Source organism: Haemaphysalis longicornis, unplaced genomic scaffold (genome assembly GCF_048455015.1).
Source record: "Haemaphysalis longicornis isolate Haplotype H1 unplaced genomic scaffold, Haemaphysalis longicornis Haplotype H1 scaffold_5, whole genome shotgun sequence".
NCBI classification, from domain to species: Eukaryota; Metazoa; Arthropoda; class Arachnida; order Ixodida; family Ixodidae; genus Haemaphysalis; species Haemaphysalis longicornis.
Genome location: NW_027526385.1, coordinates 28,904,073 through 28,922,426, shown reverse-complemented (window position 1 = coordinate 28,922,426; position 18,354 = coordinate 28,904,073). Strand labels below are relative to the sequence as shown.

Genomic DNA, 18,354 nt, shown 5'->3' with positions numbered 1-18,354 from the left:
GTTAATTTTTCGGAATGAACAGATTATGACACTACGGCCGTTAGCAGCCGACTGCGCAACTTGTCAAAGAGACCTCAGTTGAGACGATTTGAAAATTTGTTGTGAAAGAGCTGTCAGCGGTGGCGACGAAGAGCCCCGCGGCTGGTCCGAGGAAACCAACTTCATCTGAACGAAAACTGGGGGGAGGGAGGGTTAGACATATACAGCTTCGCAGTAAAATGTGGGTTCCGGCAAGTTTCCGAATACATTATCAAAAATGTGTCCTCTGTTTGCCAAATAGAAACAGAGAAACAGATGGAAAAGATAGGTCTGCCGTCAATAAGTTCAAGGCGAACCACAAAAACAAGTATGTCCCGTGTGCTGTAGATGTCGTGTTTCACATCCCGAATTTTTTGTGTGCTTTTTAAAGCAAAGCTTTCTAGTAGCTCTACCAGCCAACGGTTCTTTCCTGGCGTGCGGGAAAAGAACTCGCAACTCGGCGGAGGCGGGTGCGGGGATGAGAGAGTGCGGAGGGTTTCACTCACGGGCACAGTAGAGACGGCGAAGAAAATTTTCCCAGCGTTCCCCGCGCGGAAGTCCTATTGCGCCGCCGCCGTACCGACGCCGCCGCGGGTGGGGTCAACGGTATGGCTTGGTCGTCTGCTTTAGCGATGATTTTTTGGGCCTGTTTTGGTACAGCTTCCCGTCCTTTGCGCGGTGCTTTCGCACGGCTTGATTAACTTGTTGGACAGCACCTCAAGTGTAACACGAACCCGAGAGAAATAAATGGTTGTGCGGCAAACATACGTTAAGGTCTGGTTTGAAGGGCGGGAAAACAAAATGTACAAACCACATACACACATCTAGCCGCTAAAGAAACGTACATTTTTCGCACTATTCTGTTTTCTAGATTGGTGATTACCAATTCGGTAGGGTTTTAAGAGGCATTACAAAATGCGAAAGTAGTAGCTGGTTTAGCTAAATAGCGATTATAAAAGTTCCCTCAGCTTTTTGACTATACTCAAACTTACTAAAAAAAACTAGTTTAAATCGGCATAAATGGGAATCTCTAAGCTCACATGCCGAACTGTTTCGGTGTCAGCGCTTGTGTCCCGCGGTGGTTTAGCCCTAATCTAGCACAAGAGGATGGCTAGCTCCCGCTGTTTCACCCTTCGAAAGACTCTCCTCTCCGTTTTGTCTCACTTCCGACTCACGGCCGGCCTACAGCGGCGCCTCGTCCGCCGCTCTATCCCGGCCGTGGCCGATGCTGCTGCAGCGTTCGGGACGCCGCCCTCGCGAATTTCAGGTAATGGCTGGCAGATCACTATTTGTAGAGCTATGTGTGTTAATTGTTGTAGGTATCGTTTTAAGCTTTGCTTTCCAACCACCTTTACAGCGTGGATTGGAGCGATTTTGTTCGTATAGGCCATCATTGCGTCAATAAACGACCTCGCGAGCACTACCTCTCAATTCATTACTCCTCGCCTCGTCAGTTTGCATTCCTTTCCTTGCAGTGCTCTTGTACTTCCGCCTTTGCGTTGATTTGATTGTAGGGTTTAACGCACCGACGCAACCCCCTCTCAATTCATTACTCCTCGCCTCGTCAGTTGGCATTCCTTTCCTACCAGTGCACTTGTACTTCCGCCTTTGCGTTGATTTGATTGTAGGGTTTAACGCACCGACGCAACCCCCTCTCAATTCATTATTCCTCGCCTCGTCAGTTGGCATTCCTTTCCTACCAGTGCTCTTGTACTTCCGCCTTTGCGTTGATTTGATTGTAGTGTTTAACGCACTGACGCAACCCCCTCTCAATTCCTTACTACTCGCCTCGTCAGTTGGCATTCCTTTCCTACCAGTGCACTTGTACTTCCGCCTTTGCGTTGATTTGATTGTAGGGTTTAACGCACCGACGCAACCCCCTCTCAATTCATTATTCCTCGCCTCGTCAGTTGGCATTCCTTTCCTACCAGTGCTCTTGTACTTCCGCCTTTGCGTTGATTTGATTGTAGGGTTTAACGCACCGACGCAACCCCCTCTCAATTCATTACTCCTCGCCTCGTCAGTTGGCATTCCTTTCCTACCAGTGCTCTTGTACTTCCGCCTTTGCGTTGATTTGATTGTAGGGTTTAACGCACCGACGCAACCCTCTCTCAATTCATTACTCCTCGCCTCGTCAGTTGGCATTCCTTTCCTACCAGTGCACTTGTACTTCCGCCTTTGCGTTGATTTGATTGTAGGGTTTAACGCACCGACGCAACCCCCTCTCAATTCATTACTCCTCGCCTCGTCAGTTGGAATTCCTTTCCTACCAGTGCTCTTGTACTTCCGCTTTTGCGTTGATTTGATTGTAGTGTTTAACGCACTTACGCAACCCCCTCTCAATTCCTTACTACTCGTCTCGTCAGTTGGCATTCCTTTCCTACCAGTGCTCTTGTACTTCCGCTTTTGCGTTGATTTGATTGTAGTGTTTAACGCACGGACGAAACCCCCTTTCAATTCCTTACTACTCGCCTCGTCAGTTGGCATTCTTTTCCTACCAGTGCTCTTGTACTTCCGCCTTTGCGTTGATTTGATTGTAGGGTTTAACGCACCGACGCAACCCCCTCTCAATTCATTACTCCTCGCCTCGTCAGTTGGTATTCCTTTCCTACCAGTGCTCTTGTACTTCCGCCTTTGCGTTGATTTGATTGTAGGGTTTAACGCACCGACGCAACCCCCTCTCAATTCCTTACTCCTCGCCTCGTCAGTTGGCATTCCTTTCCTACCAGTGCTCTTGTACTTTCGCCTTTGCGTTGATTTGATTGTAGGGTTTAACGCACCGACGCAACCCCCTCTCAATTCATTACTCCTCGCCTCGTCAGTTGGCATTCCTTTCCTACCAGTGCTCTTGTACTTCCGCCTTTGCGTTGATTTGATTGTAGGGTTTAACGCACCGACGCAACCCCCTCTCAATTCATTACTCCTCGCCTCGTCAGTTGGCATTCCTTTCCTACCAGTGCTCTTGTACTTCCGCCTTTGCGTTGATTTGATTGTAGGGTTTAACGCACCGACGCAACCCCCTCTCAATTGATTACTCCTCGCCTCGTCAGTTGGCATTCTTTTCCTACCAGTGCTCTTGTACTTCCGCCTTTGCGTTGATTTGATTGTAGGGTTTAACGCACCGACGCAACCACCTCTCAATTCCTTACTCCTCGCCTCGTCAGTTGGCATTCCTTTCCTACCAGTGCACTTGTACTTCCGCCTTTGCGTTGATTTGATTGTAGGGTTTAACGCACCGACGCAACCACCTCTCAATTCATTACTCCTCGCCTCGTCAGTTGGTATTCCTTTCCTACCAGTGCTCTTGTACTTCCGCCTTTGCGTTGATTTGATTGTAGGGTTTAACGCACCGACGCTACCCCCTCTCAATTCATTACTCCTCGCCTCGTCAGTTGGCATTCCTTTCCTACCAGTGCTCTTGTACTTCCGCCTTTGCGTTGATTTGATTGTAGGGTTTAACGCACCGACGCAACCCCCTCTCAATTCATTACTCCTCGCCTCGTCAGTTGGCATTCCTTTCCTACCAGTGCACTTGTACTTCCGCCTTTGCGTTGATTTGATTGTAGGGTTTAACGCACCGATGCAACCCCCTCTCAATTCATTACTCCTCGCCTCGTCAGTTGGCATTCCTTTCCTACCAGTGCTCTTGTACTTCCGCTTTTGCGTTGATTTGATTGTAGTGTTTAACGCACTGACGCAACCCCCTCTCAATTCCTTACTACTCGTCTCGTCAGTTGGCATTCCTTTCCAACCAGTGCTCTTGTACTTCCGCTTTTGCGTTGATTTGATTGTAGTGTTTAACGCACGGACGAAACCCCCTTTCAATTCCTTACTACTCGCCTCGTCAGTTGGCATTCTTTTCCTACCAGTGCTTTTGTACTTCCGCCTTTGCGTTGATTTGATTGTAGGGTTTAACGCAACGACGCAACCACCTCTCAATTCCTTACTCCTCGCCTCGTCAGTTGGCATTCCTTTCCTACCAGTGCACTTGTACTTCCGCCTTTGCGTTGATTTGATTGTAGGGTTTAACGCACCGACGCAACCCCCTCTCAATTCATTACTCCTCTCCTCGTCAGTTCGCATTCCTTTCCTACCAGTGCACTTGTACTTCCGCCTTTGCGTTGATTTGATTGTAGGGTTTAACGCACCGACGCAACCCCCTCTCAATTCATTACTCCTCGCCTCGTCAGTTGGCATTCCTTTCCTACCAGTGCTCTTGTACTTCCGCCTTTGCGTTGATTTGATTGTAGGGTTTAACGCACCGACGCAACCCCCTCTCAATTCATTACTCCTCGCCTCGTCAGTTGGCATTCCTTTCCTACCAGTGCTCTTGTACTTCCGCTTTTGCGTTGATTTGATTGTAGTGTTTAACGCACTGACGCAACCCCCTCTCAATTCCTTACTACTCGTCTCGTCAGTTGGCATTCCTTTCCTACCAGTGCTCTTGTACTTCCGCTTTTGCGTTGATTTGATTGTAGTGTTTAACGCATGGACGAAACCCCCTTTCAATTCCTTACTACTCGCCTCGTCAGTTGGCATTCTTTTCCTACCAGTGCTCTTGTACTTCCGCCTTTGCGTTGATTTGATTGTAGGGTTTAACGCACCGACGCAACCACCTCTCAATTCCTTACTCCTCGCCTCGTCAGTTGGCATTCCTTTCCTACCAGTGCACTTGTACTTCCGCCTTTGCGTTGATTTGATTGTAGGGTTTAACGCACCGACGCAACCCCCTCTCAATTCATTACTCCTCGCCTCGTCAGTTGGCATTCCTTTCCTACCACTGCACTTGTACTTCCGCCTTTGCGTTGATTTGATTGTAGGGTTTAACGCACCGACGCAACCCCCTCTCAATTCATTACTCCTCGCCTCGTCAGTTGGCATTCCTTTCCTACCAGTGCACTTGTACTTCCGCCTTTGCGTTGATTTGATTGTAGGGTTTAACGCACCGACGCAACCCCCTCTCAATTCATTACTCCTCGCCTCGTCAGTTGGTATTCCTTTCCTACCAGTGCTCTTGTACTTCCGCCTTTGCGTTGATTTGATTGTAGGGTTTAACGCACCGACGCAACCCCCTCTCAATTCCTTACTCCTCGCCTCGTCAGTTGGCATTCCTTTCCTACCAGTGCTCTTGTACTTCCGCCTTTGCGTTGATTTGATTGTAGGGTTTAACGCACCGACGCAACCCCCTCTCAATTCATTACTCCTCGCCTCGTCAGTTGGCATTCCTTTCCTACCAGTGCTCTTGTACTTCCGCCTTTGCGTTGATTTGATTGTAGGGTTTAACGCACCGACGCAACCACCTCTCAATTCCTTACTCCTCGCCTCGTCAGTTGGCATTCCTTTCCTACCAGTGCACTTGTACTTCCGCCTTTGCGTTGATTTAATTGTAGGGTTTAACGCACCGACGCAACCCCCTCTCAATTCATTACTCCTCGCCTCGTCAGTTGGCATTCCTTTCCTACCAGTGCTCTTGTACTTCCGCCTTTGCGTTGATTTGATTGTAGGGTTTAACGCACCGACGCAACCCCCTCTCAATTCATTACTCCTCGCCTCGTCAGTTGGCATTCCTTTCCTGCCAGTGCACTTGTACTTCCGCCTGTGCGTTGATTTGATTGTAGGGTTTAACGCACCGACGCAACCCCCTCTCAATTCATTATTCCTCGCCTCGTCAGTTGGCATTCCTTTCCTACCAGTGCTCTTGTACTTCCGCCTTTGCGTTGATTTGATTGTAGGGTTTAACGCACCGACGCAACCACCTCTCAATTCCTTACTCCTCGCCTCGTCAGTTGGCATTCCTTTCCTACCAGTGCACTTGTACTTCCGCCTTTGCGTTGATTTGATTGTAGGGTTTAACGCACCGACGCAACCACCTCTCAATTCATTACTCCTCGCCTCGTCAGTTGGTATTCCTTTCCTACCAGTGCTCTTGTACTTCCGCCTTTGCGTTGATTTGATTGTAGGGTTTAACGCACCGACGCTACCCCCTCTCAATTCATTACTCCTCGCCTCGTCAGTTGGCATTCCTTTCCTACCAGTGCTCTTGTACTTCCGCCTTTGCGTTGATTTGATTGTAGGGTTTAACGCACCGACGCAACCCCCTCTCAATTCATTACTCCTCGCCTCGTCAGTTGGCATTCCTTTCCTACCAGTGCACTTGTACTTCCGCCTTTGCGTTGATTTGATTGTAGGGTTTAACGCACCGATGCAACCCCCTCTCAATTCATTACTCCTCGCCTCGTCAGTTGGCATTCCTTTCCTACCAGTGCTCTTGTACTTCCGCTTTTGCGTTGATTTGATTGTAGTGTTTAACGCACTGACGCAACCCCCTCTCAATTCCTTACTACTCGTCTCGTCAGTTGGCATTCCTTTCCAACCAGTGCTCTTGTACTTCCGCTTTTGCGTTGATTTGATTGTAGTGTTTAACGCACGGACGAAACCCCCTTTCAATTCCTTACTACTCGCCTCGTCAGTTGGCATTCTTTTCCTACCAGTGCTTTTGTACTTCCGCCTTTGCGTTGATTTGATTGTAGGGTTTAACGCAACGACGCAACCACCTCTCAATTCCTTACTCCTCGCCTCGTCAGTTGGCATTCCTTTCCTACCAGTGCACTTGTACTTCCGCCTTTGCGTTGATTTGATTGTAGGGTTTAACGCACCGACGCAACCCCCTCTCAATTCATTACTCCTCTCCTCGTCAGTTCGCATTCCTTTCCTACCAGTGCACTTGTACTTCCGCCTTTGCGTTGATTTGATTGTAGGGTTTAACGCACCGACGCAACCCCCTCTCAATTCATTACTCCTCGCCTCGTCAGTTGGCATTCCTTTCCTACCAGTGCTCTTGTACTTCCGCCTTTGCGTTGATTTGATTGTAGGGTTTAACGCACCGACGCAACCCCCTCTCAATTCATTACTCCTCGCCTCGTCAGTTGGCATTCCTTTCCTACCAGTGCTCTTGTACTTCCGCTTTTGCGTTGATTTGATTGTAGTGTTTAACGCACTGACGCAACCCCCTCTCAATTCCTTACTACTCGTCTCGTCAGTTGGCATTCCTTTCCTACCAGTGCTCTTGTACTTCCGCTTTTGCGTTGATTTGATTGTAGTGTTTAACGCATGGACGAAACCCCCTTTCAATTCCTTACTACTCGCCTCGTCAGTTGGCATTCTTTTCCTACCAGTGCTCTTGTACTTCCGCCTTTGCGTTGATTTGATTGTAGGGTTTAACGCACCGACGCAACCACCTCTCAATTCCTTACTCCTCGCCTCGTCAGTTGGCATTCCTTTCCTACCAGTGCACTTGTACTTCCGCCTTTGCGTTGATTTGATTGTAGGGTTTAACGCACCGACGCAACCCCCTCTCAATTCATTACTCCTCGCCTCGTCAGTTGGCATTCCTTTCCTACCACTGCACTTGTACTTCCGCCTTTGCGTTGATTTGATTGTAGGGTTTAACGCACCGACGCAACCCCCTCTCAATTCATTACTCCTCGCCTCGTCAGTTGGCATTCCTTTCCTACCAGTGCACTTGTACTTCCGCCTTTGCGTTGATTTGATTGTAGGGTTTAACGCACCGACGCAACCCCCTCTCAATTCATTACTCCTCGCCTCGTCAGTTGGTATTCCTTTCCTACCAGTGCTCTTGTACTTCCGCCTTTGCGTTGATTTGATTGTAGGGTTTAACGCACCGACGCAACCCCCTCTCAATTCCTTAATCCTCGCCTCGTCAGTTGGCATTCCTTTCCTACCAGTGCTCTTGTACTTCCGCCTTTGCGTTGATTTGATTGTAGGGTTTAACGCACCGACGCAACCCCCTCTCAATTCATTACTCCTCGCCTCGTCAGTTGGCATTCCTTTCCTACCAGTGCTCTTGTACTTCCGCCTTTGCGTTGATTTGATTGTAGGGTTTAACGCACCGACGCAACCACCTCTCAATTCCTTACTCCTCGCCTCGTCAGTTGGCATTCCTTTCCTACCAGTGCACTTGTACTTCCGCCTTTGCGTTGATTTAATTGTAGGGTTTAACGCACCGACGCAACCCCCTCTCAATTCATTACTCCTCGCCTCGTCAGTTGGCATTCCTTTCCTACCAGTGCTCTTGTACTTCCGCCTTTGCGTTGATTTGATTGTAGGGTTTAACGCACCGACGCAACCCCCTCTCAATTCATTACTCCTCGCCTCGTCAGTTGGCATTCCTTTCCTGCCAGTGCACTTGTACTTCCGCCTGTGCGTTGATTTGATTGTAGGGTTTAACGCACCGACGCAACCCCCTCTCAATTCATTATTCCTCGCCTCGTCAGTTGGCATTCCTTTCCTACCAGTGCTCTTGTACTTCCGCCTTTGCGTTGATTTGATTGTAGGGTTTAACGAACCGACGCAACCCCCTCTCAATTCATTATTCCTCGCCTCGTCAGTTGGCATTCCTTTCCTAGCAGTGCTCTTGTACTTCCGCCTTTGCGTTGATTTGATTGTAGTGTTTAACGCACCGACGCAACCCCCTCTCAATTCATTACTCCTCGCCTCCTCAGTTGGTATTCCTTTCCTACCAGTGCTCTTGTACTTCCGCCTTTGCGTTGATTTGATTGTAGGGTTTAACGCACCGACGCAACCCCCTCCAATTCCTTACTCCTCGCCTCGTCAGTTGGCATTCCTTTCCTACCAGTGCTCTTGTACTTCCGCCTTTGCGTTGATTTGATTGTAGGGTTTAACGCACCGACGCAACCCCCTCTCAATTCATTACTCCTCGCCTCGTCAGTTGGCATTCCTTTCCTACCAGTGCTCTTGTACTTCCGCCTTTGCGTTGATTTGATTGTAGGGTTTAACGCACCGACGCAACCCCCTCTCAATTCATTACTCCTCGCCTCGTCAGTTGGCATTCCTTTCCTACCAGTGCTCTTGTACTTCCGCCTTTGCGTTGATTTGATTGTAGGGTTTAACGCACCGACGCAACCCCCTCTCAATTCATTACTCCTCACCTCGTCAGTTGGCATTCTTTTCCTACCAGTGCTCTTGTACTTCCGCCTTTGCGTTGATTTGATTGTAGGGTTTAACGCACCGACGCTACCCCCTCTCAATTCATTACTCCTCGCCTCGTCAGTTGGCATTCCTTTCCTACCAGTGCTCTTGTACTTCCGCCTTTGCGTTGATTTGATTGTAGGGTTTAACGCACCGACGCAACCCCCTCTCAATTCATTACTCCTCGCCTCGTCAGTTGGCATTCCTTTCCTACCAGTGCTCTTGTACTTCCGCCTTTGCGTTGATTTGATTGTAGGGTTTAACGCACCGACGCAACCCCCTCTCAATTCATTACTCCTCGCCTCGTCAGTTGGCATTCCTTTCCTACCAGTGCTCTTGTACTTCCGCCTTTGCGTTGATTTGATTGTAGGGTTTAACGCACCGACGCAACCCCCTCTTAATTCATTACTCCTCGCCTCGTCAGTTGGCATTCTTTTCCTACCAGTGCTCTTTTACTTGCGCCTTTGCGTTGATTTGATTGTAGGGTTTAACGCACCGACGCAACCACCTCTCAATTCCTTACTCCTCGCCTCGTCAGTTGGCATTCCTTTCCTACCAGTGCACTTGTACTTCCGCCTTTGCGTTGATTTGATTGTAGGGTTTAACGCACCGACGCAACCCCCTCTCAATTCATTACTCCTCGCCTCGTCAGTTGGTATTCCTTTCCTACCAGTGCTCTTGTACTTCCGCTTTTGCGTTGATTTGATTGTAGGGTTTAACGCACCGACGCAACCCCCTCTCAATTCCTTACTCCTCGCCTCGTCAGTTGGCATTCCTTTCCTACCAGTGCTCTTGTACTTCCGCCTTTGCGTTGATTTGATTGTAGGGTTTAACGCACCGACGCAACCCCCTCTCAATTCATTACTCCTCGCCTCGTCAGTTGGCATTCCTTTCCTACCGTGCTCTTGTACTTCCGCCTTTGCGTTGATTTGATTGTAGGGTTTAACGCACCGACGCAACCCCCTCTCAATTCATTACTCCTCGCCTCGTCAGTTGGCATTCCTTTCCTACCAGTGCTGTTGTACTTCCGCCTTTGCGTTAATTTGATTGTAGGGTTTAACGCACTGACGCAACCCCCTCTCAATTCATTACTCCTCGCCTCGTCAGTTGGCATTCCTTTCCTACTAGTGCTCTTGTACTTCCGCCTTTGCGTTGATTTGATTCTAGGGTTTAACGCACCGACGCAACCCCCTCTCAATTCATTACTGCTCGCCTCGTCAGTTGGCATTCCTTTCCTACCAGTGCTCTTGTACTTCCTCCTTTGCGTTGATTTGATTGTAGGGTTTAACGCACCGACGCAACCCCCTCTCAATTCATTACTCCTCGCCTCGTCAGTTGGTATTCCTTTCCTACCAGTGCTCTTGTACTTCCGCCTTTGCGTTGATTTGATTGTAGGGTTTAACGCACCGACGCAACCCCCTCTCAATTCCTTACTCCTCGCCTCGTCAGTTGGCATTCCTTTCCTACCAGTGCTCTTGTACTTCCGCCTTTGCGTTGATTTGATTGTAGGGTTTAACGCACCGACGCAACCCCCTCTCAATTCATTACTCCTCGCCTCGTCAGTTGGCATTCCTTTCCTACCAGTGCTCTTGTACTTCCGCCTTTGCGTTGATTTGATTGTAGGGTTTAACGCACCGATGCAGCCCCCTCTCAATTCATTACTGCTCGCCTCGTCAGTTGGCATTCCTTTCCTACCAGTGCTCTTGTACTTCCGCCTTTGCGTTGATTTGATTGTAGGGTTTAACGCACCGACGTAACCCCCTCTCAATTCATTACTCCTCGCCTCGTCAGTTGGCATTCCTTTCCTACCAGTGCTCTTGTACTTCCGCCTTTGCGTTGATTTGATTGTAGGGTTTAACGCACCGACGCAACCCCCTCTCAATTCATTACTCCTCGCCTCGTCAGTTGGTATTCCTTTCCTACCAGTGCTCTTGTACTTCCGCCTTTGCGTTGATTTGATTGTAGGGTTTAACGCACCGACGCAACCCCCTCTCAATTCATTACTCCTCGCCTCGTCAGTTGGCATTCCTTTCCTACCAGTGCTCTTGTACTTCCACCTTCGCGTTGATTTGATTCTAGGGTTTAACGCACCGACGCAACCCCCTCTCAATTCATTACTCCTCGCCTCGTCAGTTGGCATTCCTTTCCTACCAGTGCTCTTGTACTTCCCCCTTTGCATTGATTTGATTGTAGGGTTTAACGCACCGACGCAACCCCCTCTCAATTCCTTACTCCTCGCCGCGTCAGTTGGCATTCCTTTCCTACCAGTGCTCTTGTACTTCCGCCTTTGCGTTGATTTGATTGTAGGGTTTAACGCACTGACGCAAGGCAAGCGATGCGGCGCATCGTAGTGAAGCGTTCCGGGTTAATTTTGACCACTGGGGGATTTTCAACGCGCGCCAAAATCTCGAACACAAGGGCGTTCTTGCTTTTCGACTCCGTCAGAAAAGCGGCCGCGGCGGCTGGGAATCGTACTCACGTTCTTCGGCTCAGCAGCACCATGCCACAGCCACTGAACCACCACGGCGGGTCAATGAGTGCCTTCAAACTGGAGTCCTCAAATCTTTGAAAGCGTCCGTGGTCAGGGCCGATGAAGCCTTAGATGAATGTATTGCTATGCTTCGTTTAGGTCGAACGCGCGCACATGTCTCGGGGACGCCCACCGTGCATGGTGCCTCTGAGGTCTTGCTATCGACAAGCTGACTTAACTTGTCCTCGATGGAGATCTCGCAGTACTCCCTTTTCGGACCCAAAACAACTGAAACGAGGGGCTAATTGTAACATCGGAAATATCAATGACAGCTGTAAAAGTATGCCTATTGATGAGTAGGTGCGCCTGAACTTATTGAGGACGAATAATGTATGCTTTTGTTCCAAATTAAGTTAGAATTCGGGAGGTGTTTGGGTGCATGGCAACGCTGCTGGCAGCTTTAGGTACTGCTTTGGCATTGATCCTTATTTGAGACAGGTTTTAATGCTACTTAAACAAACATGGTGCGCCTTAGACGAGTGGAAATACGATACAACCGATTGCTTCATGCAATGTGCTGATAAATCGTGGAAATAATGTATATCTATTGCTCCAGACAATTTACCTATGCTTTATGCAAGGTTATAATTAGGGCATATTTAATGAACTAACTGCCAAATGTCTTACATTTGCGCCCTTCGATTTCGGTGTCCGTAAATTTATAGGGAGCAAGTAATTTGTTCATGTTCTGGGGAGAAAAGTCTCAGTATCATTGACATTTATTCTCAGGCCATAATCAAAGGCTGAATGATTATTCTCGCTTGCGTTTTACTTGCTCTAGTTGCAAGATGACAACCAGAGGTTTTGCTGTAAACAGACTAGTATAATATTGTTATAAATGACATGAATCTGAATGTAGGCTATATTTTGCAGCTTTGTCAATGCTTACAACGTCACAGTTACAACATATTATGAGAAAAGAACCTAAAATGTATTAACAGCTTACGTAACTTGCTTTGCCCGTAGTTCTTTTCAGGGGCATATAAATTGGCGCCTTTGTTATGTAAGTTTTTTCAAATCAAGAACCGCCACTTAACTCAATTTCCGCCGCCGGAAACCGTAGTTGGGACGTGGTTGCAGTGGTAGCAAATTACATTGTGGGGGCAGAGGACTTGTAATCCGTCCTGCGAGGGTCACGTCCCTAGTAAGTAATCCTATAGAATGAGGCTTTCACTCGCCCTTTCCACCAGCCGGAGTAGGTCCCCAGGGTACCGGCTGATCAGCTGTGCCTCCCTGATATCCTCACTTGGTTGTGCAATGGGTGGTACGTGGTTACCGTCGAGGTCGTAGCTTACTGGGTACACCGCAGTTTCGTAACTGTAACGAGCTGTACAGGATGGAGTTCTCCCAGCTGAGTTTGGGGAATGGTGGCTGATACCTACCGCCCTTTGCTGACTAGGTAGTGCTTCGTAGTGCCTCCATACCTGCTGCGGATCGCGACAAGGGCACGGTGACACTACGTGAACGCCGGTGGGCGTATTCTTGGGTCTTCATGTTCGCCGACGTGTTCCCACCGGACTTGCGTCGCGCTGCCCAGATGACGGGGACTCCTGGTGGGTGCGCGATCTTCACTGGTATATTCCACACCACCATCAAAATGGGCCGCAATGGATCGTGCCTGAAGACCGTATGAGAGTCAGTACCATGACTTGCCCTCCGCCTGGCGTCGCCGCCCCCCGGCAGCTACATGTCTTACGCCGAGTCCATGCCGCCCACTTTTAATGCAGCTGCCGTCAACTTCTGCGGTTTCGATTACCTCCCACCACATGCGCCCCCATTCACGTGTACTTGGACGCACCTACGAACCGGGCGTTCGTCCTTGACGCACGTATTTGATGCGAAGCTGAATGCGTGCAGTCCCCCAAGTCCACAGGATGCTTTACGCCCCTCCGCGATGCCGTTTTCACAAGTTTTGCGCCCCTCGCCACCCCGATGGTTCTTTCACGTGCTGCTCAATCGGGTAATGCTAGCACTAGCGCCGTTATCAGCGCCGACAATTTTAACTGGCTGTAGGGCCGATGCATGTCGTACGCTCGGAAGAAAAAGAGCGGGATTAAAGAGAACGTCGCATGCAGAGAAGCAGGAACGGGCGCGACAACAATAAAAATCTACTGCCGCGAAACGTGCAGCATCCGCCGTTGGCACCTGAGGTTCCACCTCTTCCACTAGCTGCGAATGCCTCCAGGATCATGGGCAATTACGTTGCCCGCTTGCAATGTCAACGTGGGCCAATATGGTAATATCTGTATAAATTCACTGCAGAAAACCCCACCACAGCAAAATCAACCACAGCTACAGCTTCGCTTGTGTTTACTACTTCACCTGCTCCTAGAGTGACGTTTGGGCCAGTTTTGCCTCCGCCCAGATAAAAGGATCTGCGGAGCAATGTTGTGTTCGGGCTCTTTGACGTCTAAGCACACGCACATAACCTTTGTTCTTTTATGGCTGCATTTGAGGCGGAAAAGGACGTCCATACGATGCAGTCTTCACGTGCTCACCGTTGGGATAGTTTGACATACGTTAAAATATCCTCCCTCCTGCTAGGAGGAGATTTCAACGTCCGCGTCTTAAAGCAACAAGCGACTGTACTGCTGTCCTCTGTGGTTGAGCGGTTTGCTTTAGAGTCTTACAAAGACCGGCCGATGCCCACGATAAGGGGTGAAATGGACCGCCCCATGTTTATTTCCTAGAATGAAGCGGTAGTCCGCCTATCATTCAGCTAATTACCTAGAAATACTGCCCAGTCTCGAAATACAACCGTGCTTTGTTCCTTGAACTCCGTTCAATTTCCTCAGCTTTACTAATCATACCTTTCCGCAGAGTGGAAAGGCACTGGCTGTTTATCGCTTTCACTCTTGTCGCTGTTCACTCTCTGTGTTGTAGCGGGTGCGTACATGTGTGTATCGCCGCTACCTCTCTAACTTCTGTGAGATGAAACGGCATCCCCTTCGTTTCGTCTTTCCGTTCTTGTGTCCGAATGGTGTAGCTTCATAGGCTAGCCCTTTACCCCGCAGGGAGCTTCAGACGTTCGATTTGGCTAACCTTGTGCTCTTCCACAGAACCTTTACCATTGTTATGGACCCCCAGCGGCTGTATCTCCAAGTCGATGACTTCACCGGGATACACATACCCAGTTTATGCGTTTTCAGATTCCTGCATTCAGCTTTCGCCTAATTGACATCTTTTGGTGGCTTATGAACTTTGATAAATGTTTTCGTATAATTCTTCATAAGCGCTTAACGAAAACAGCGGTTCATGAGCACTATACGGTTTCTAACGCATGTGTCGTCTTTGGTGGCCCTTTTTTTCTGGGTATCATTTCAACTTCGGGATATCGATGCAGCGGCAGTGCGACTTCGCCTTAAGCATGTCTGTGGACGCCTTAAGTGAACCTTTATGAACAAACGTCCTAGTACTCGGGCTTTTCCTCCATGGCACTCATATTTACTATTGCATGAAACGCGGCCGTAAATAACAACGGCTGGGGGCGATCGGAATCCTTCAGTGGTGGTGTGAGGAGCTTTGTGACGTGATTGTCTAACACTGTGAAATTGTGCAAGCATGTAGGATGTTTACACCATTATACATTCCTAATTCAAACAACCTGCACTTGTTGCTGTTTCTACCCCACGAGTTGCTGTCAGGAATAATCCGACGACGTGCTCCTCTTTTAATCTGTCTTACCTTTTTAACAATCCGCGGCTGGCCAACTGGAGGCCCGTTATCATGAAGCTCTATTGCAAACGTTGCAGTAGCCATCTTATATAATTGCTCACATCTCGTCTGCTGGTATTTCTGCCTAAATTATCTTGTCAATTACTTTACCTGTTGTTTTCCGTCACAAGTTTTTAAAGAATAATAAATTATAAGAAATAGGCTAATTTCCATGGAATCAATTATGAACCTTATACCTAGACAAATACTTACAAAGATTTCCAAACCACAATGTCAATTCCAATAGTATTGTGCATAAAAAAAGGCTTGATGCTCTCGCCGAAAGAGTTGTACTCCTACAGCTCTTTAGAGAAAAGACTAATAGTAGTGTACAAGGCGTGCAAAAAGGTTGTGTGACAAAAAAGCGCTTGTTTTATCCAGCCAATGTTACACACTACACTCTGATAGGATTCCCACAAAAATAGCAGCTGTTAAATACGAGAATGAGCAAACAGAAGTTATAAATTTATTTTTTGAATACAACTTACAATGCACATTATATACAACAGCAAGGTATGTTGAATATCTAGAATAAAGGCTACACTTCAATTATAACCTTGAAACGTCCGAAGGCGTATCTATTCCTATTAACCAGTGCGCGAATTGTTTTAACGTTACGTTTACTACGCAGTAGTCCACGGGCACAATAGCGTACGCTTAAATTTTTCAAGAATGGCATTGGAACTCAGCTAATGGTCTGCTTTTGTTAATTGGCAAAAGCGACGTTGGAACCCCGTTGCCGTCGATTTTAATAGACTGTTTCTCATTGGGGGTTCAGGTAAATTTGTTATGGGGACTTTGTTATCAGCCATACCTAAACACGGAAAAATTTTTTGAATGCCATCATCGCGAGTTTTTCGTAAAGCAGTGCCGGTTAGTTACAATGTAGCTCACTGTTGAAAAATTATACGTCTAACCTTATTACGAAGTTTACAAGCTAAAGAATTTTGTTCTACGCGTTCTTCTTTATCTTTGTTTCTGTATACTGCTTCTGCATTCGCGTTTACGCCATCTTTCGCTATATTTTGTGCTTAACACACCGAAGCTAGCTTGATCTTTCGTTTGGTAACTTACCTTGCCAAATTTTTTGCATAATTCTCTTAATGACCCCACCTGCAATAAAAGGTGACAGAAATCTTGCAAATTATTGCAAACCTTTAGCCTTTCCAGTCTCCAAAATGTAGTCAGACGTTGGAAGGGCACTACTGCAGTCAACGCACTAAAAATGTCAGCAGGCACTGATACATGTGTCATAGTTGTAGCACGGCTAAAGTGGGCACCTGACTTCCGCGTAGGCAGTCATGCGATCAAAAAGCCCAGGGAAGCTGAAATACTGCTATCTTTTAAAACAAACGAGCAGCGCTTGCCTTGCACGAGAAACAACGAACTACCACCATCACTACCAGCGTTTGGAGTTTCGTGGCTAGTATTGTTCTATTATCGCGCAAAATCTGTGACGCCAGCAGCCCGTCCGGAGGGATCCATTTACGTACGAAGCGTTATCTAATATAGGCAGAATAATCATTTTATACATGCCACTGTATTACTGTCGATACACCAATACTGTAGCTGTTATTCAATGACTACTCGCAAACAAATTGCCGATTCTGAAATTTAAACGGTTCCCCAATTACGCTGCTATACAAGGTACTAAGAAATACAAAACCGACAGCAATAAAATAATGGCGTAGGGGTTTGGTAGTCGTCTAAAGTTATGAAATTTGTGTTCCTATCCTGAGTGCGGAGAAACCTACAAATTTGTCTGGATTTGTTCAAATGCCAACGCCATAAAATTACGAATAATGTAGTAGAAAGAACAGCAGATATAGAAACAATGCAAGTATAGGCGTTCACTACAGTTAGTTGACGCACCTTAAAACATGTCGCTATAGATGTGTGATATGGATTCAGATTATTTGAGTCTACGCAGGAGCACACCTGTCGCTATTGACTAGTGACTAAAGTGTGTTGCTGCTTAGAACCACGCAGTATGCTTGAGATCCCGCCGAACCATGAGATTAAGCCCATATAGTGGGTTTCATGGGGAGAATTCGTTGGCGACCATTTCAATATGCCACCACCTTGATGTATTAGGTAGTACGCACTGTCGGAATCCTCATAACAGCGGACATCTGGAGGTGCTCATTGAAAAGTTTTTGTAAAAGATCGACATATCTACTACAGCAGTACAGCGCCGACCCCACAGTTCGGCAGGGCTAATCGAAACGACGAGACCGGCAGGCACATCAAACCTACTCTCGCGATGCGGGAGCCGAGCAACATTTGGTGGTTTGAAATGTGCTGTGTTTTAGAACAAATAATTTCTTTAACGGCGTGTTCTACATAAAAAAAGTGTTTAGTATTTCCAGCTCCCAGTGGAGCACAACCTTTACCAGGATGGAGTTCAATATTTACCTACTGTACCGTAGATTGGCCACCATGAACAACACTTTGTGGCGTGCCCTTAGCTAGCGGCATATATGCTATGGTATTCAGAATATACAAGCTAAATGGGGTAGTGTAAACTACATATCACGCCCCCTTGTGAGTGCTGTTTTAGTAGCGACATCGAGAACTGCACGCGTGGTATAGCAAGGTCAGTACCATAGAATTTGTTTACAATATACACTAGAGAGGAACATGGCGCCAGCGTCTTCGCGGCTAACACCAAGGCCGTCTGTGTCGTCATATGCCAGCAGTATACCGTAAGCTGGCCTTACTTTTCTCAATGACTTGTATCGAAATGTTTTATTGGCCATAAATTGAAACTCAGTGCCACAAAAACGCCAAGAATAGTACTTTGTCATATGTGTATCAAATAGAACGCGCCGTTTTAAGGTAATGCAAAATGAACTTAAATGTTTTCCTTTTAATGAGAGAAGGTGAAATGGTCATGGTATTGTAATGCATGGTCAGCAAACACCCCAAAAATGCTTAAGAATCCAGATGTGATGCCAACGCTATGCCAAAAGCTGTAGTCTGCATATAACCTCCCATAACGACCTAGATTTCCAGGCGCAGTTTCCTCTCTAGTATTTTAACTGAGAAACTGTATGGTAGGTACAGTCCTATTTAGCCTACCA

General features: G+C 47.6%; 1 protein-coding gene across 1 annotated transcript in view; it reads right to left on the bottom strand.

Annotated features, from left to right (window-relative positions):
- Window positions 1-18,354, bottom strand: part of LOC144139130 (uncharacterized) — a 136,633-nt gene that overhangs the window by 53,157 nt on the left and 65,122 nt on the right. Inside the window, exon 5 of the mRNA XM_077671584.1 lies at window positions 16,346-16,384. Coding sequence (XP_077527710.1) covers window positions 16,346-16,384 — 39 coding nt within the window. The remainder of the gene's footprint in view (window positions 1-16,345; window positions 16,385-18,354) is intronic.